At 36.7% G+C, this 21397-nt stretch overlaps 1 protein-coding gene across 2 annotated transcripts; it reads right to left on the bottom strand.

The window, feature by feature from the left end:
• Positions 1-744: 744 nt before the first annotated feature.
• Positions 745-1512, bottom strand: LOC141513784 (uncharacterized). 2 transcript variants are annotated; one of them, XM_074223952.1, is made up of 2 exons: positions 1443-1512; positions 745-1322 (listed from the first exon to the last, which is right to left on the bottom strand). In XM_074223952.1, the coding sequence occupies exons 1-2, from the start codon at positions 1510-1512 to the stop codon at positions 745-747; spliced, it is 648 nt and encodes a 215-aa protein (XP_074080053.1). The 2 variants fall into 2 exon arrangements, with proteins under 2 accessions (XP_074080053.1, XP_074080052.1); XM_074223951.1 differs by having other exon boundaries at positions 745-1512.
• Positions 1513-21397: the final 19885 nt, after the last annotated feature.

The following is a 21397-nucleotide window of genomic DNA, read 5'->3' as shown; positions in this document are numbered from 1 at the left end:
CATGATTAAATTGTAGAAACAGTTCCTGATCTTAAGGAATTTGCATTTAAATGGAACAAATTCTCATTTGTATAGCCTAAGAAACCTATTAAAGGTTTTTCTGATATTTTTCTGATATATATGCATAAACTCTCTCGAGTGTTATTGCAGTGGATTAAAACACCTAACACAAAATTCAGTACATTTGCTGTCAGAGTGAACCTTAAATGAAGTAATAATTGTTCTGAATCATTGACAGTACTGCAATTGTAAAATAATTTTTGAACCTTAGAGTGACTTCTCAGGAATATGCAAGGAAAAAATGACTAGTGATACCAATCTCTTTTGATTACATTTTTTGAAAAGGCATTATTTTAATACACAAAAGCAATATTTTTGCAGAATAAGCAGTCAGGAGAAAATGGAGTTGGAAACTTGACTTAGATTTGAGACTCAGAAGTGTAGTTTACCTATCTTTATCTCCCGCAATTTGAAGAGTATTGAGAATGGTGAAAGGAAAACATGAAACAGGAACTTTAACAAAAAGATTCTTGAAACTGTAATCAAGTTTAATTTAGCTCAAATTTGAAAGGAAAGAAAATGTAGTTAGTGTTATCTCCAGGACCAACACAATTCCTAGGATTGCTGTTCATCTGACCAATTCGGACTGAGTTGATTCTCATGAGCGTTCTCTATACTGCTTCACAAAATATAGACCAAGGTTTCATTTTGAAGGACAATTTATGGTCAACAGTAGAAGGACCTTCAGCAGGCTGGGCGGAAACAGGTGGTTTTACAGCAAGTGGCCTGACTGCAGGTTGGGCGGCAGCAACTGGTTGGGCGACAGCAAGTTGGGCGACAGCAGCTGGACACACAGCAGCTGGGGCGGCAGGAAGTGGTTCCACAGACTGTAGTCTGTAAGCAGGCTTGACCACAGCAGGTTGGGCGATTGCAGGTTGGGCGACAGCAGCTGGACACACAGCAGCTGGGGCGGCAGGAAGTGGTTCCACAGACTGTAGTCTGTAAGCAGGCTTGACCACAGCAGGTTGGGCGATTGCAGGTTGGGCGACAGCAGCTGGACACACAGCAGCTGGGGCGGCAGGAAGTGGTTCCACAGACTGTAGTCTGTAAGCAGGCTTGACCACAGCGGGTTGGGCGATTGCAGGTTGGGCGACAGCAGCTGGACACACAGCAGCTGGGGCGGCAGCAAGTTGTGCGGCAACAAGTGGTTTGGCAACAGGAAGGACGACAGCAACTAGACTGGCAGCAGGAAGGGCGGCAGCTGGTTGGTTGACAGCAAATAGACTGACCGCACGTTGGTCTGCAGCAGGTTGGACGGCAGCCACTGGACAAACCGCAGGTGGGGCGGCAGCAGGTGCTCTGGAAGCAGGCTGGGCGACAGCTGGTATTCTGGGGACAGCTGGGAGCACAACTTGTCTCTTGACAGAAATCTTGACCATAACAGGTCTCTTGACAGAAGCCTTGGTCATAGTTCTGGCCAGAGCAAATGGAATCACTACAGGAATTGACCATGGTGCTGATGTTCTGAGATTCTGAATTGACTTCAAAGAGAAGTTACTTGAGTTTGAAAGTCCCCTTGTCACACAGGTCTCTTATATACTGCCCTGAATGTCTGTCATAACTAATTATAAATTATTTTCTTGTCATTGTTGTTAAGATTGAAAAGTCACCATTTAATTAGTTAATTTGATTTTATCATGAGAGAAAAATGTTATTCTCTTAATTATTTAGAATTCATTCATCCTTCTCTTTTCCTTCCTTTAAATAATCTTTTGTTTTTCATATTTTTAAACATGTCACCCTTAATGACCTTTGATTCTCTTTCCAATTCAGGTTAATTATGCAATAATATGATACCAGCACCTCAATACATCATATAATATTCTCATTTGGTTGCAAATCACCCCATGACTCAAAGGTTAAATTCACAAGGATGATGATACAATTATGGAATGAAGGGAAATTGCTTCCAGATGGGCACCATCTATTTCTTAGTTTAATTTCATATGTTTTCCAAAACTGAGTGTATTTTACTGTTCATTTTGGTGCTTCTACACTGAAAATATAACATGTTATATCTGTGAAAATTTTATCAATGATCTGAATTTTTTGAGTTCTTTTCACTAATAGTGCAAAGACTGAGAAAGAAGACAAAATAGTTGGGAAACTATGAAAATTCAACTCCCTGGAAATGAGTTTGTAATTGGCATGGAAGAGTACATTACTGGTAGCAATGGTGATGCCCTTGCTATGTGGGATTAAGACAGCATCAAGAGGTCTTCACGAAGATAGGAGATTAAGCTTGTTGGACTTTTAAAGTCTTGAAAAATATCCTATGGAAGTCTGTTGATGCAGTAAAGGAAATGGAATCAAAGCCATAATAGATGAGGGTAAGGGGTCATACAGTTGATTAGAAATGGAACCAAGGGTGATCTCAAGAGCAGGATGAAGATCCAAGGAGAGCAAGGCCAATGGTATGTGTAGGCATTAGATGACTACTGACCTGGAAAGTGTGCATCTTTTCTCAGTTTCAAGTAAGGAGAATGCAAATAAGAACTTGTCAATTTGAACTGATCTGAAGGAAGATAAATATAAGGTTGGACTCATTTATAAAGTAGTTATTTTTTTAGGGTTTTTTTGCAAGGCAAATGGGGTTAAGTGGCTTGCCCAAGGCCACACAGCTAGGTAATTATTAAATGTCTGAGACCGGATTTGAACCCAGGTACTCCTGACTCCAGGGCCGGTGCTTTATCCACTGCACCACCTAGCCACCCCTTATAAAGTAGTTATTGAGACTCTATTTTTTTCTCATTCCTTTTTTATTTCAATTAAATCTTTTTTGTTTTGTTTTGTTTTTACTGAATTAATACTCTTAGGGCTATGTTTTTAGAATGATGAGAATTGAGTATCTAGACTTAAATGAATATTATATTTAGAATAAGGAAAATAAGTTAAAATTCTGATGCAGACATTTACTAACTGTGTGACTCTGGGCATGTTACTCACCCTTGGCTTTGCTTTTCTCATCGTAAAATGGGGATAATAAAAGAATCTACCCCTCAGTGTTGCTGTCAGGATAAAAATAAGGTAATATTTGTAAAGCACTTTGAAAACTTTAGTATTATTGTTTTCAGTCTTCACATGAGTAGAGAATGGATTCATGTGAAGAAAATGCCTACCAATGATTCAAAAATATTTGTTATGTATTTTTTATGTGACAGGAATGTGCTTAAAAAGTTCCAGGAATACAAAAAAGAGGTGAAAGACAGTTCCTGACTTCAACCTCCACATTTTAGAGATGATATGAAGTCTTGAAAGACCAAAGTCAAATTGGTCCACTACCTAAAAATTCACTCACTGGTTTCACCACTGAATTTCATTCCATTGTCTCCCCATATTCATAGAAAGGGAAGCATTTGAAATAGATCTTAATGAATGTTTAGTTATTTAATAAATGGTGATAGGAATGGAGAGAATTAGAGAGTAAGAGTAAATGAGATTAAGAAATAAGAATAATGATATTATCACTGAACTTATGATTGGGGTATTAGAAGCTGACAGTGATGCCAGATAAATTTATGAAACTTAGGGGAAACTTGTAATCTTATAGAGCTGCCTAGAGTAGGGTTGAATGGTTGAATGGCCCAGTCACAGTGCTAGTATATTTAGAGACTGAACTTGGAATGAAACATCCTTGGTTCTGAGACCAGCTCTTTATATACTACTTCACACTGTTTGTTAAAAGTAAAAGTATGAGATCAGCTGAGTGGAACAGTGGATAGAGAACTAGCCCTGGAATTAGGAGAATCTAAATTCAAATTCCATCTCAGACATTTACTAGCTATGTGACCTTGGACAAGTCACTTAATCCTGATTGCTTCAAAAAAAGGAAAAGTATGGATAGAAAGAATCATGGGACAAGTTAAGTGAGAACATGTAGTTCACTTTGATAAGGACATAACAAAAGTAAAGATAAGTAGTGTGAGATAAAGTCAAAAAAGCAAGTTGGAGTGAGATGGCCAATCTTTCTCATTATTGTTTACCAGGATGCAAAAGTGATTATCACAATAGGCAGTTGTGTTTTCAAGTTAAAAGTTCAGATGAGAAGTAACTAATTTCTGTGCTGCATTGGAATTGCCCTTTATGTTCTTTCTGAGTCAATTTTTTATCTTGAGTATATCACTTAAGCTTTCCAACTGACTTTATTCTTCAGAGGTGACTTATTCTGTGACACACTAAACTTAGAATTTTATTGACTCACCCCCTGTCTCATCAACATATCCTGTTGTGACTTGATAAATGAATTTGGGAGAAGCTTACTTGTAGTGGCCTATGTTTATAACAGAACATTTCAAGGGAATAGAAATCTGTTGTTGGGAGAGTAAAGGAAAAAAAATTCATGTTAGTAACTTCTGAGTGATGAGGAAGAGTTGAATGATATGAGTGCTGAGTGAGTTGAGAAAATGAAGTTCTCAAGGACTTCCCAAGCTATGCATCATGTCTCATTTCCCTAAATCACTGACTCAAAAATTTGGCAAAAACTCAAGATTTAATGAGTTAAAAGGGATCTGGACTGGGTGTGTCCATTTTTTCAGAACTTCATGGATATGTAAGCAAATGGTTTCTTATTCCTTCCTAAATTCTTGCTTAATATAATAGACAAGGTGCACATTGTCTTATTCTTTCTCACATAATTGAATAATCACTTATGTTTTGGAATAATATTTTAATCATTCATCAAGAAATGATGAATTGATATATGCTGGACAAGGAAAGGAGACAAATTAAGCATTCAACACTTTTGCCTTTTAAGTCAAAGTAGTTTATTTAAGGATAGAAGATATACTTCTATGTTGAATTATTTCTTGGCATTGTGTATTGATTTGATGAGAGGAGTACTACAGTTGGACTTACAAGATATGACCTCAAATCTTAACTAGACTGTGTGTCTTTGAGCAAGTTCTTTAAGCTCAAGTATCCTTTCAAATTCAGCAAACATGGCTCACATAGAAAATAAGTGTGACTCTGAATAAATACTGGGGATATAACATTAGGGGAAAGAATATACCTAATTTCTAAAGTGATAGCTTTGGATCCTTCCCAACACTCAATCTATGATCTGATTTTTTAAAAAGCAGTAGTTCAATGAATGGCATGCTGTTATGTGCACAATCACATAAGTATCCAAAGGTTTTAGAAACAGGTAAGTTGTTGCCAAATAAGAAAAAAAAGAATGATTATTAAAGCCATGGGGACTTGGGGGGTATGTGAGTAGAGTATGAATAGTAAGGACAATGGATGCTACCAGAGGGAAAGATCAATTTGGATTGTAATGTTCAATAGGAGTGGTAATGAGTAGAGGTAGTCTGTATTCTCATTGTACTCTATAGGTCAATGGTATCATGACCTTAACTTCAAAATATGCAGTTAATATTTTTTAGGAATATGAGACTTTAAAAGACCAAGTTGTTTATCCTTGAGTCAATATAACATTCAATATTGAATCCCAAATGAGTGTGACTGAAAGTCTCAGACAAATGTGTGAAAATCCTTTATGATAATGCATTAGAAGAGACCCTCTTAGTGAGTACTCCAAGACAAAGCAAAATTACTATTGCAGTAACTTTTATTAGGAAACAAAGATGATGAGATATAGAAAAATTGCAGACAAATAAAATAATTGAAAGACTCGAGTATGGCAGGAAATGGGGAGGGGTATTGTTTATTTCTTAGCTGATAGATCTGTTCATAATTTCTATAGGAAGTAAAGAGTAACAAAGATGAATACTTAGATAGGAATCAAAGTCATATTTTCAAATTGCACTCATATGACAACTCAAGATTAGATGATTTCAAAAAGGACTATTCATCATAATGTACAGAAGGACAACTGATACTGTCTACAGAGGGTGTGCTGAGGATAATGAACAGAAGTATACTGATCATCAGCAGCTTGGGCGACAGCAAGTAGTTCTACAACAGGTGGTCTGGCAGCAGGTGGGGCGGCAGGTGGGACGGCAAGAAGTAGTTTGGCAGCAGGTGGGGCGGCAGGTGGGACGGCAAGAAGTAGTTTGGCAGCAGGTGGGGCGGCAGGTGGGGCGGCAGGTGGGACGGCAACAAGTAGTTTGGCAGCAGGTGGGGCGACAGCAAGTTGGAGGGCAACAGGTGGGGCGGCAACAACTGGACACACAGCAACTAGGACGGCAGGAAGTTGTGGGGCGACAGGTAGTTTGGCAGCAGACGGGGAGACAGCAACTAGTTTGGCAACAGCTGGACACACCACAGCTGGGTCGGGAGCAGGTGCTCTGGGAGCAGCAATTGGGAGCACAACAGGTCTCTTGACAGAGACTTTGGCCAGAGTTCTGGCCAGAGCAGATGGAACTACAGCAGGAGTTGACCATGGTGCTGATGTACTGAGATTCTGGGTTGATTTCAAGGAGAGAGAATTACTTGAGTTTGAAAGTCCCCTTCACCCTTAGACCTCTTTTATACTGTTCTGAACGTCTATCATGAGCAATTACAGATTATTTCTTTGTCATCGTTTTTCAAGATTGAAAAGGGACCATTAAATTAGATTTGCTTTAATCATGAAAGAAAAAGTCATTTTCTTAGTTATTTAGGATTTATCCATCATCTTTTCCTCTCTTGAATCACCTTTACATTTCATATTGTTTAGGCATGTCACCCATAATCATCTTTTATCATCCTTCCTATTCAGGTTGATCATGTGACATTCTGACACCAGCTCCTCAATACATCATACAACATTCTCTACACTTTGAAAATTATCTTATGACTCATGGTAGGTTAAATACACAAAATATAAAGATATTTTTATGGCATGATAGTAAACATCTTTCATGTGAATGATATCTATTCTTTAGTTTATTCATGTAGCTCACTATTTTCATAAATTAAGTATAGTTGGCCAACCTTCCTTGTGCCTCCACTTAAAATAAAAAATATAATATCTCTTGTCTATGAAATTGTTCTTTTAGTGACCCCTACATTCTCAATACTTGCTCTCATATTTAATGATATTTAACTGCTTGTATTGTTCCTGCATGGGAACTGATAACTCATATGAACCTTCCCATTTATTAAAGCAGTTAGAAGTAGCATATATATAGACAAGGCACAGGAGACAGCCAAATATGAAGGGATATATATATATATATATATATATATATATATATATATATATATAATTGGTAAGAAAGAAATGCACTTGGAGGTAGAATGGGCTAAGATATTTCAAGTAAAAGAGGCAAGAAAAGGCTTTTGCAATGAAGTGGAAGGGAGGATTGTGAGGAGGAATGAGTGAGCCTTCATTCTTATCTGAAGTGGCTCAGAGAGAAAATAACATACACAGCCAATAGGTTATAGAAGTCTGTTTTATCCTAGAGGGAAAACAGGAGAAGAAAGAGATGGGAGATAGGGTACGGGGGAAGGAAGGATGGGTGTAGTTGATAGGAGAGAGAAGATTATGGGAGAGAGAAGTCAAATACAACACACTTTTGAAGAGGGACAGGGTGAATACAGTAAATGGGGGTAGGGAGTAATAGAATAAGGGCAAATTCAGATAGCAATAGCACGTGTAGAAAAAATATTGAAGCAACTTCTCTGATGGACTTATGATAAAGAATGCTATCCATTCCAAAGACAGAGCTGATGGTATCTGAACGCAGACTGAAGTATGCTTTTTGTTCTCTCTCACTTTATTTTTCTTGAGATTTCTCCATCTTTGTGGGGGGTGATGAGGGATTATGTTTACTTTTCCAACAAGACTATTGCAGCAATGTGAAAATAGATAAATAAATAAATAAGAAAAAATCTTTGCCATCAGTCTATGAACTTAGAGAGTAGTCTCTCTGTCACAAGATAAAGACTGAAACAGAAAAACATGTTCTGCTAAAATTTAATTTTCCATGGGTGCTTTTGTTAGTGGGATGGTAAACAGGTATCAATGGCAGGAATTTGGGGACCCTACCAACTTGGAGTTATGAATACACATAGAAGACTTCTTGAGGATAATGGCCTATTCATATTGGAGATTTTAGCTACCTGGAGAATGAGATTATGGAAGTCAAATGGTGCAATGAAAAAAGTAAAAACAAAATCATAAGAGGAGATGAAATGAGGTTTTACCAGAAAAGGAAGCAAATATAGACTCAAGAACTGCCTATAGACCTGGGACAAGAGGCTACTATAGAAGAGCAGGATAAATTGATGTCTGTCAGTGATATGGATTGATGCCCTGGAAAACTATAGGCTAAGAAAATTCATTCCTGTGTGGTTCATTACTACCCATATTTCTTGACTTACACTCCACTTTCATCATGACTTTCACACTTGCAAGGTGAGACCTCTACAGTGTCCTCCTCTGTTAAGTTCATCCCTGAACCTCCATCTGAGGAAGTATCCACACCAGTCACATTCACTCTAAACTCAGTCAGTTCCAGACTTATTTTTGATCTCTTTACTTTCCCCACTTTTGGCTCCCTTTAATAAGTTTTCTTCCCCTAGTAGAAGGTAAGCTCCTCAAGGGTCTGTAAATACTTAATAAATCTCTCTCTCTCTCTCTCTCTCTCTCTCCCCCATCCTCTCAATGTATCTATTTGTAATTCACATTTTGTCTAAATATGAAGGATAAAAATTGATAATGGGATGAATTTTAGTCTCGGGACTCTGCTGGGGAAAGCAGGTGTGATAGTATACTCATTTGTGAAATAGTGTATTCATTTAGAAATTTCCTTTTGATTGAATGACATTTTAAAATGAATTCATTGTTCCTATTTTATTTTAAAAATCAGGACTATAATTTGGTACCAGAATGAACAAGGGAAAGGCAAGGGATCACATTGAATTTGAGAAATTGAATAACATTTTCAATTATCCTAAGTTGTTAGGATACCCTTTTACTTAATACAAAATTCTCTTGGTGGATTGGATGTGACATGCACATAAAATAGGGTAAAGATGAATGAGGAGTACTTAAAACCTATTAGGCAAAGTTCGCTATAGTCAAGGATAGCTTCAATGATGATATGGGACTTGACCTTGGCTCTAAAAAGTATCTGTATATATAGAGAACCAGAGGGAGAAGTAAGAATACTACAAAATGGGACTTGTTGATTATAGTCCTTTGTTTTCAGAGGACCAAAATGATGTTGGATAGAGCTGATTATACCAATATGAATTCAAAAGACTCTACCACAAGTTGAGCACCAAAAAAATTAGGAATAATATGTTAGCCACAACTTGAAGACTTAGAAGGGATCTCATTGGCCATCTAGTATAAACTAGAGATAGAGAGTTACAACAGAGCCATTAGAGCTAGAGCACTCAGGAGGAACTTGACTGGGGCAGTAGTATCCAAAGGCTATTGACTGTGAAACCACCATTGGAGATGCATTACTTGTAGCCTGGAGGAAACAAACATCAGAAAAAATATTAAGCAAAGAAAACCAAAGAAGGTACATTAACAGGAGCCAAAGGGGGCCAGTAAGGAGGAAAAACTAGGAATCCCAGGAAGAGGGACTTGAAATATAGCAATGCAGGAGAATAAAGAAATTAACAATCATACTCCATAATTTGAATAAAGATTGGGTTAGTAGCTACATATATATATATATATATATATATATATACTGTAATATAGCAATTTTCTATAATCAGAACTTCAGTTGGATTCATCTCTAAAGAGTATGTCATGTGGTGATTATAATCAATATCAGCAAAGAAATTCAGAGAAAAATTACAACTAATTCTATTAAATGTTACACAAACAAATAAGAACTGTGCTTTAAATGAAATATAATAAACAAAACCTTGGGATGTAAAATCATAATAATTCTTTATTTCTTTATTCTAGATGAACAAGATAGAACTTTACATTCTAATAATTTCTTCCTCCTCCTCCTCCTCTTTTCTTTTCTTTGTCCCATAGAATTAGAGGTGGAGTATTGACCAAACTCCTCTGACCTCAATTTCTGAAAGCTGATTGCTGTGAACTTGAAATCATATGCTATATAGGTTGATCATTTCATGTGGCAAGCACACACATTGAACAGCGATTGATAATAGGAAAATGTCCTTAAAGAAAGGGGGGAGGGCTTAAAGGTCAGGTTCCTTTAGGGTGAAAAATTCACCACTCTGACTTTAGATTTGAATTCACAGATTACACAAAGTTTCACAAATTACTGCAAATTCACAAAAGCTAATAGCATAGATGTTTTAAAAAGGGGAAAGCGGAAAGGGAAAGGAAACAGCCACAAGATGTGACTGAGCTTAGCCCCATATGGATCCAGCATGGAGGAGGGGGTCAACCAAATTTTTTTAAGAAGTCTAAGGAATCCTCTTTTGCAGGGAGGAATTGGGGGAGGGGATCAAGGAGTGACCCACCTGGATATGGCTGGAATATATACCTTTTAAAGCTAAAACAGGAAAACAGAAGTGGAGTAGGGGGAATGTACTGAGATTGCTTTCTCTATCTTGGCGAATTTACATTTGAAAAGAGGATTAAACTGAAGAATAGAGGAGTCATAAGTCCACTGAAAATATCAGACAAGGATAGATAATAGTTCCTTAATATTATAGGAAAGGCTAGCAAATATTTTTCCAACATTCTTCCTTCAACAGTTTCCCCACTCAGACAATTTGGCCCAAATTCCTTTAGGAATTAGAATACAGTTTGAAGGGGGCCCCTGAGCTGGCCCTGTCTATCAAGGCCCATTTGAAACAGGTTGTGGTGGTGGTGGTGGTGGGCACTCAGGAGGAACTTGACTGGGGCAGTAGTATCCAAAGGCTATTGACTGTGAAACCACCATTGGAGATGCATTACTTGTAGTCTGGAGGAAACAACCATCAGAAAAAATATTAAACAAAGAAAACCAAAGAAGGTACATTAACAGGAGCCAAAAGGGACCAGTAAGGAGGAAAAACTAGGAATCCCAGGAAGAGGGACTTCAAATATAGCAATGCAGGAGAATAAAGAAATTAACAACATACTCCATAATTTGAATAAAGATTGGGTTAGTAGTAATATACATACTGTAATATAGCAATTTTCTATAATCATAACTTCAGGTGGATTCATCTCTAAAGAGTATGTCATGTGGTGATTATAATCAATATCAGCAAAGAAATTCAGAGAAAAATTACAACTAATTCTATTAAATGTTACACAAACAAATAAGAACTATGCTTTAAATGAAATATAATAAACAAAACCTTGGGATGTAAAAATCATAATAATTCCAAATTACATCCAGGCCTATTTTTATAAAAACAATTTTTTATAATAGAATATGTTCAGTTATTAACCATGCTCAAAAATAGACATCAGTAAAAATCACTGCTTTCAGAATTCTTCAAATTAAAACAAATTAGGTGACTTTAACATTTCAGTAGGTATTATTAATTTCAAATATAATCCAACAGTCATAAGAACAACCAGATTTCTAATAGGATGACACATGAATTATTAGGCTTTACTAAACATAATGTTTTCATAGTCAAATTATATTTCTTAGAACATAAATAAAACAAAAAGAGGGGTTTTAACTTTAATCTTGTAAAGTAAGAAATTTATCAGGGATTGAATCTTATTTTATTTCACATGCAAAACAAATACATTTTCTTGTCTTTCTTTTTAAATTTAAATTTGTCGTGATATAAAGACCTAATCTGCAGAATCTACAGCAAGTTTAGTTCATTGTTTAGAAATTTCAAGGATCCCAGAGAGGGGTCATGACCTTTAATACTTCCCTCTCCTTGTCCCCAGAGGGTAAACAATTAAAAATTTCAAGTTTCAACACTATTATATTAACTTTGAATAACTTACATTTTGAGAAAAGATAATCAAATAGTTGTAAATGCAATACCTCTGAACTATAGGTAAAGGTGAAAGAAAATTAAGGCAGTTTCAAGAGAGGATAACATAGTTCATTAAATTTTTTCACTGATTTTTTCTTTTACTTTCTTATGTAAATAATAAAACTATAAACCTCAAAGGAGAGGGACAATTATTAACCTTCTTAATGGCTTAGCTAAGAGAGTTTCACAATATTAAGTTGCCTAGTTGTTTCTGAAATCCCATTATCCTTATACAATGCTGATTAATTGTTATCTCTTTCTGAACTTTAAGCATTATGAGTACAGGCCCAGTCTTCCAACATCCCACTCATTGTCTTCCTGGGTTAGTAAGTAATAAAAAGAGAAGATGCTCACTGGTCCTGACTTCTCACCCATTGGTAAAGATGACTAAGACATTTAGGCTGAGTATTGTCAAAGGAAATCAGTCTTTATTACCAGAAATATGATTTAAGACTCAACACTTTAACTTGTATAACAGTTAACAAATATATACATATTATAACCAAGTAAATTAATATTACTTGAAATAAATTCATTATATATGTGTATATATTTGTGTGTGTACATATATAGACGTCACCAGTTAACAAAATTTCAAATAGATACATTTTCTCCATGTTATGTCAAAATAACAAATATTAAATGAGTCATTCAAATGTATGTTACTGTATGTGTGTATGTGTGTGTGTGTGTGTGTGTGTGTGTGTGTGTGTGTGTGTGTGTGTAGGTGTGTACGCGCGTGTTTGTGTATGGTGTGTGGATATGTATTATAAATAGGTCATAAATACTTAGTCCAGAGTGATTAAAATGACTTTTATTAAGATACTTTTTAAATAAAAAGACCACCTCTCTCAAGGAAAGAGGAATCCGAATCATCGCAAGGTTGGGTCTTATATGTAGTTTGAAAAGCTTGTTCCTCCACTTTCATGCCAATCTTTGGCCAGGGACACAGTCTAATTGATACAATATCTCAATAAAAGGACCACCTCTCTCAAGGGAAGAGGGCCCAAATCACAGCAAGGCTGGGTCTTATTTGCAATTTGAAAAGCTTGTTACTGCCCCCCCTTTTTTTAATCAATTTTGTTTTCCACACCTTCCCAGTAGTTCCTTCTTCAAGTCATAATCCTTGTTATTGACATGACTACTAACTCTTTCCATCAAGATTTTACTTCCTCATTGTCAGATGCATGAACCCATCCTATTTTCCAGGTTTGAGTGGGAGCACATGCCAAATTTTGGAAATCCCTGGGTATTTCCTTTACTACTTGCTTATTGCCATCTATCTTTAGGCAGCAATTTGATAGATTCAATTTACTACAAACTCCTTCTCTGATCACAAATGGCCTAATTTGAATATTGTCTCTTTTGTTTGTGTGGCTTAGTTAGTTAGGAAACCCAGGGGCTCCTAGCTGTCTAATTGGTAATTATTTTCACTGCAGCTTAGAATATAATCAGGTTATAAATTGGGGTTCCAGAGCCCTAACTTCCATCCTGTGCCCAGATAACAAGCTCATACGTCTGGATAACAACTCCCTGACTAACCCTTGGGCAAATGTATGCACTGGTAATCACAATTTTCTTTACCTTAATGAAGCCTGACAAGGGATCAGGTACCATCATTACATCCCACATGAATCTCAATCCACTTATGCCTGTAAATTGTGCAGTCCTGAGTATGTGTACCTGCTTCCAGACAAAAGTCCACAGACATTTGCTACTCCCCAAGAAAATATCCTATCCAAACTGGTATAAACAATAGTTGCCCTAAACTGACTCAGTCAAATGCCACAGATGTTTCTCTCCTCTGGGTTAGAATCTTGTGCCACAGTGCACCTCTGACCAGGAATTGAGAATCTAGGAAGGACTCAAGGGGGACTGGTACCCAAGACCAGTTCTCACACTGTTTTGGATCACTACAAGTCCAACAGTGGTCACACTAAAAGACTGGGTAATGACATCTGTCAGTTGAATTTAGGGGAGCAGGAATTAGGGCTGTATATGCAACATACAGCAGGCCAGTAAAGACTACTATGGGGGGAGCAAATCCTTCCACCATTACCTAGTACCCTGTTCTCCAAATCAGATATTAGACTCTCTCTCTTGATAGTGTACCTGAAGCACAATATTAATATTCATGTAAAAGGGGTCCTTGACATTTTTTCTACAAACTCTTTAATTCAATTTACATGTAACTTTAGATTAGCACATTATAGAATCAATAATAACATAATAAAATTAACATTTACCTATCAATTGCTTTCATATCAAACTTTGCACTATATGGAGTTTATTATTTTCCAATCAATTCACTGCCAAATATTGCAAAAAGTGGCAATTTAATGCAATTTTTATATTACCCCAATCATATATAAACACATATATATATCCCTGTAGTCATACTTAACAAATAGTTCAAACACCCAATTGTCTCCACCACTGGATTTTCTTCCCAGTACTTTCAGAACCTCTTACTCAGACTATACAATTCACATTTTCTTCAATATACTGTTTTACCATTCCTTTTCATTAGCTCTTCTTGACTTTAATTCATACTATTCTGAACTAGAATCACGTAACTTATACAGCTATATAAACCACAGATATGATTCCACTTTTCACAACATATTTTCCATTCCAAGGTTTTAATATATAACCCTCCTTCATTTTATAGTTGCTAAAACCCTGGAAAAGGCAAACAGTCATTCCAAAATCCCTTAGCCTAATTAGAATATTCCCTGCCCCCCCTTCTTCAAATAGAATAAACTGAATAACTTTTATAGGGGGGCAGTCCTAGATCCTTTCTGGCGGGGGGGGTTGATCTTCTACTCTTAAATCCTTACATGTCCCATAATTTTCTGTAATAACTAACATCAGAATCTATATTATTAAACTCCTGAAGCTCTAATGTTACCCTATCATTCTGGGGGAAAAAAAATTAACTGTTTATTTTCCCCTTATACTGGCATATCTTGGTAATCACATTATATATTTTAGGATTAACCTGACTCTCTTGTCTTTCTGAAATTTATTTTCCCACAACTTCTAAAAATTAAAATAACATTTCTTTCTATGATTTCTTTGTTTACATATTTGGTAATATTCATTGTCTTTTTCTTGTTTTTTTAAATTCAAAATAAGGTCCCTTTTAACACTTACTTTACTAATTCTTCCTGAAGTAACTCTCTCTTAGTTAGTCCTTTTTCTAAAAAAGGGAGGGGGTAACATTCTGGCAGCACAGAATCATGGAGAATGGCAAAGAGAAGGGAGCATAAACAAGGAATGAGGGGAGCCCTTCTCTTAATGGTAGAATAACAGGATGAGTAGTTAGGCCTCAGTCAATTTAACACCATAATCCATTCCTTTTTAAATAAAAATTAAAAAGTCTCTCTTAGAAGTGCTCAAGAGACAATGCAGGGGTGAGGAGGGAGGAATCATATTACCCATTGTAACACAGGCAGAAAGCAGGCTCAAGGGGAGAGCCAGTGAGAGCCTTAGATGAATACTGCCTAAGAATCCAGGTGACCAAAATAACAAAGAACAGCAATTTAAATGAGGCAACCCAAGGAAGTCTTTAGGGGAATTCTTCTCCCCATTTAACAAAGGAATAGAGGAAGCAAATACACAAGTAAATAGACATTCTAAATACATAAAGGCAGATGAGGCACAAGCACACATTACACAAATGCAACAGAATTTTCCAACCTGAAAAATTCAACATATATCAGCAAACACAGGCCAATGGCAAATTCCTGACGTCTCAGGAATGCTGTGAGGTGATATTTCAGCATCCTGTCTGACAATCTTTCCCTCCCAAAGGCCAACCAAATGTGTTCCTTGCTATCGCAAGGAGCACCCAAAAGAGGGGACCCAGACATAACATCTGATATGGAATTCCCATTCAATCAAATGTCTAGACCCAGAACCAGAACAAGTTTACCCCTGGAGGTGTAGCAAGATCTCCACTTAGGCCAAGTGTAGGATTGCAGTCAAGGAGAGGTTCATACTAAGATTATGTCTACCTAGTCCTGAGGCCCTGGAACATCATCAGGGACTGGGTCCCCTAGGAAAGGGAGAGCTAGTCCATTCAAACCTAAACTTGAATCTCTCATGGTCTCTTGTGGTGACACAAAATGCCTCATCTCACTGGGGCCTCCAAATGCTATACCCAAAATAGTGAGACGGAGACCAAAATCTGATAAGTTCTGGTGATTTATTACCTGACTGTAGAGTTACATTTTCCCTCAAATCACATAGCACTGAGTGTCCAGAGAACAAAGTTTTTATAGTATTTTTTTTTGGGGGGGGTATTGTAAGCAAGAAGGATACAGAAGCAGAGATAGTAGTTAGATACATTTCCTTATTGGACAAATAATTACTAACATAGAAAGTATCATGTACTCCCAGGCCTCTTGCAGGCTTAGGACATGTGGAATATGATGTTCTATAGTTCCAGCTACATCTGGGGAAAGGGGAGATAGTCTTGGGAAGAGTCAGGAATCTACAGGCACAGCAAAAGGATCAGGTAAACAAGAACATTTTGTAAGTCTAAGGTAGGTTCTTTGCCCCCCCCCACACATCTGTGCCTTATCAGTATGTTTCAGACCTAAAGGTACTTAGTCAAATTCATATTTCTAAGGAGAATCCAAAAAATAATGTCAAGGACCCCTTTTACATGAATATTAATGTTGTACTTCATATACAGACTCAGATAGGATGTACTCATGTCATCTAATAATCCCAACCTCCTTTTCTCTCAGTGGAGTACATCTTCACTTCATCTCTCCTTCTCCTTTCTATGAAAACCTTTAACCTTCAGTTGGTACATTACCTATAAGGAGAAGGGCATAAGTAGGAGTGACACACAGAATCAAGGGGAAGTTACAGGTATCAACAGGGGCAGACCTGACTAAACAATGTATGCATAGGTGTGAGAAGGTGGACATGAACTGGTTCAGTCTTTCTCTTTCTCTCTGTCTCCCCCCCCCCCCCCCCCCCCCGCCACCAGAAACATCCGAAGTCCTTTTGCATCTATTTAATCTGTTCCAAAAAGTCCTCTCCAGTTCAGCTAACTTGTTGAGGCCTTCTCTTCTGGTAAAAGAACTGCTAAGCATAGCACTTTACTCAAACAAGAACACATGTCTTATTCACAAGACAAAAGCATTTTGGAGCTTATTATAACTTACATTTTGCCTTATTCACATACATACTTCATTTTAACACAATAAACTTTTATAATTGTTTCACTATATAAGTGAATTTGCTGAAATTATCAAATTAACTTAAGCTTGTAACATACACATTTGACAATCATTTTAGTACAAAGAGAATCCAGAGAGTGACATAAATAAAAACAATCTTAACCTTTAACTCTTATTACAATAATGACTCAAACATCCTAAGCCAGAATGAATTTTTTTTCTAAAATATTTCCAAATATACCACAGGTTTTCTTTTTCCTGGTGTACTTAGCTGACTCACATTCCTTTTCTTAAACTAGACCTTGAAATTCAAATTATCCTAAAAATTTCCCATTCATCTTACATAAATATCTCCTCTAATATAAAAGACAAGAGATCTTAGTCCTTAGCTAAACAAATAGCTGACAGCAGGTTCCAGAGCCACACAATTAATCTATTTGACTATTAAATCCAATTAAGCTAAAATTTCTTTATCAGGGTTGCTTAAATTAGCTTACTACAAAGATCCAGGACATCAAAGGAAAATTCTTTTATAGACATAATTTTTGAATGTCAGTGTACAGGTACAGGTCATGTGTGTAGTCAAATGTCTTAGGCCAGATTTAACCTCTCAGGTGAGACATTATCCAAATGTCACATTTGGGAAACCAAGTCAGAAAGTGTCCAATCTCAGGTTACACTGAAAAGTCACCCTTTCAATTGTTCATCCCTATCACCTGAAATCTTCAGACCATTGGCTTTCCTGGCTCCATGAACATATTGATCCACTAGCATTTCCTTTTGCTGATCATTCTTGGAATTAGACATAAAAGAAAAAAATAAATTAAAAGTCCCATGACTTAAAATAGTAATTTTACCTCAATTGGAACTCCAAGTGAGTTCAAATCACTTAATTCCTATTATAGTCTTGATGGGGTCCTAATTAATGAATCTCCTACCCAAAGCTCTGAGTGTCCTTCCTGGGTCCTTGCTAAAAACAGGAATTCTAAATATGACTAGCCCTTATCTCCTACCTCTTTCCTTGAGGCCTCTGATCTCCAGATCTACATCCCTTTGTTTGAAATCATATCTGTTCTATCCCTTCCTCTTCTGTTCCTATACAAAGATGGTGTGCCAGATGTTTCTTGCCAAAGACCCTGTATTATACAATCACTGCATTATACAATAACTAAGCACATTTCCTTTCACTAGATTGCCCATCATCTCCTGAACTCTCACATAAAAATCAGTTAGAAATTGCTACAGAGAAATCTCAAATTATTACTATTATTTTTTTCTCTTATTACATAGATGTTTTTACTTCAAAGAAAACAACCATAGTTTTGGGATATATAACCACAATAATTTCAATATATATATATATATGAATGTAGATAGATAGATAGATAGATAGATAGAGATAGAAATAGAGATAGAGATAGATTAGAGATAGATTAGAGCTAGAGATAGATAGAGAGAGGTAGATAGAGATAGATATAGATAGAGATAGAGATAGAGATAGAGATAGAGATAGAGATAGAGATAGATAGATAGATAGAGATAGAGATAGAGATAGAGATAGAGAGATAGAGATAGAGAGATAGAGATAGAGATAGAGATAGATAAACTGGAAAATTTCCATAAAGTCAAATTCACATTAAATCTGTTTGACTATCTGCCATACACAAAATACAGATTATTATTTTCAGATTTCTTTCAAACCATTAGAATATTTTACATGACTTTAATGTGTTAATAATACCAATATAACAAACCAATAATGAGAATACCACATTAATTACTAGATTTTACAAAACAATCTTTCCATTATTACATTATACATAAACCCACAGATCTACACCAAGTTCAATACATAGTTTAAAAATTTCAGAGATCCCAGAAGGAGTTGTCATTTTTTTATATATCCCTTATTACATCTTCATAGCAATCAAGTGTTAATTTCAGGCTTTTACAGTACAATAGGTAACCAAATAATTGTAAAAATAATTTCTCTGCAGTTAAAGTATATTACATAACTGATAAATACATCTTAGTCATCAATAAATTAAAATTACCTAATAGGGAGTCAGTCACACAATTGCTAATTGCCCAGTCATCTATATCAGCAGCCTGCAGTTACCATGAGCAGAGAAGTCCACAATCTTGACTTCTTTAAAATTAAACATACAATTATTAACTTACATTATGCATAAGATTCTCATGCTGACATTTTATTCCCTTAGAACAAAAGCAAAATGAGTATCTAATACACATATACATATTCCCTTCCATAAACATGTGATGAGAGACAAGGTTATTAGAAACTTCTTTCACCAACAAAAGGCCTTGTGAAATTGTTGACAATATATTATCAAGAGGAGCTTAACATGACTTTTGCACAACTCCCCATAGTATCACTTTTTCTTGAACTCAAAGTGGGTCTGTTGGCTTCAGAAGGGAAACCTGCCAGTCTCAGTTTTTTTTCTCTTACTAATTACTCTTCAATTTAGCATTTTTCCTTTTAAACACAAGGGGGAGGGACTTTTCCTTTCAAAAGTCTCCCATTCCCTGGTTTTTATATTTTCTCTCTTTCTCTACTGCAACATCCCACCTGTGATTGCTTTTTTCCCTTAATGCAAAAATACTTGAAATCTCCTGCCCTACCCCCTTCCACAGAAGGGACACTCCTTCAGCCTGAACTTAGTTTTAAAGTCTTAACAAGATGGGGGGATAAGATCAAGTCACCATATGTACAATGCCCCTACTCAGGGAAAGGAGTGAGGCATTTCCCAGACAGTCAAAAACGTATGACATCTTCCCTCCTATAACTTCCTAATCTTAATCATCTCCCTTAAAAGTTCTTTCATTTCTAAACTCTCACTGTCACAGCTTTTTTCCTCTTTAAAAGCACCCCCTCCACCCCTTTCCTCTCTCCAACTCCACTTACTAGTGTGACTTGCTGGCTCAATGGGAGAGGGGCTGAGCTCCACTAGGGAGATGCTAGATCTTACTTCCTCCCCACCCCCACCTTCTGAAATTTCTCAGTTCCCCTCAGAGCCCTCCTACAATTTACAACTTAAGCCAAGTACTCAGACCCAGGGGAAAAAAACCCAAGGCTAGGATGAATTAGACAAAGACAGGACATATGAAAATACACCTGTGAGAACACACTCACTCATACACCATAGTAGATCCAATTGGCCTCCTTCCTTTCAGTTCCAGTCATGAGGTTCCCAAGTCCACCAGCAAATTTTCCCATGGTGGGCTTTAAGTTTTTGGGAAATTCCAGGAGAGGGAACTCAACTACCTCTCCCCATTTTGGGGTACCCTTTTTCTCTAATTCTCTGGCCTGGTTAAAGTATTTCCAGCCATCGCCTTACCACCTTAAGGATCACCCAATCTACCACAGTTCTTACCCCCAGACATTTTAATTACTCTGCTCTGAATCTGGGTCAGTCTTCCTAGAAATCCTGGTGATATTTCTCCACAAAGATGCCAAGAAATGTGTTAGGAATCAAGCGGTTTGAGTGCACTATTTTCTTGCCTTCTTCCAGGAAAATATCAAAAAAAAAAGATTTACATTATAATATTCTGAACGAGCACCCAAATTGTTATCAATGGCACTTAAATACTTAGTCCAGAGTGATTAAAATAACTTTTACTAAAATATCACAATAAAAGGACCACCTCTTTCAAGGGAAGAGAGCCCGATTCACAGGAAGGCTGGGTCTTATATGCAATTTGAAAAGCTTGTTACTCCCCCTTTGTGCCAGTCATTGGCCAGGGTTGCAATCTAATTGATACAATCATCTCCATATGTTTTTCCGAGCCCTGTTAATTATACTAATGGGCAACCTCCTTGTGCAGGTGCAAAGGACAATATCACAGACCCTCAATTCAACCTCTGAAAAGTTATTTCTTTAATCATCTCTCCTTTTGTCTACCTCTCCTCCCTTCCTGTAAACAGGCTGGCATTTTTCAGTTTTCCACAAAGACCAGACAGCCTGACTTTTGTAATATATTATCCTCACAGGCATCTATGAGATTCTGGCAATATCTTCTCAAACATGTGGAAACAAAACACTGATTCATTCTTTCTCACAATATGTATCTATTATTTTTTTAGTTTTTTTTTTTGCAAGGCAAATGGGGTTAAGTGGCTTGCCCAAGGCCACACAGCTAGGCAATTATTAAGTGTCTGAGACCGGATTTGAACCCAGGTACTCCTGACTCCAGGGCCAGTGCTTTATCCACTATGCCACCTAGTCGCCCCAATATGTATCTATTATTAAGGAAAAATTAAAATCTTTTTTTTTTTTGCAAGGCAATCAGGTAAAGTGACT

The sequence above is a fragment of the Macrotis lagotis genome, chromosome 2, assembly GCF_037893015.1.
Source record: "Macrotis lagotis isolate mMagLag1 chromosome 2, bilby.v1.9.chrom.fasta, whole genome shotgun sequence".
Taxonomy (NCBI): Eukaryota; Metazoa; Chordata; class Mammalia; order Peramelemorphia; family Peramelidae; genus Macrotis; species Macrotis lagotis.
The sequence above is the reverse complement of the archived record's forward strand: the minus strand, read 5'-3'. Positions and strand labels throughout refer to the sequence as shown.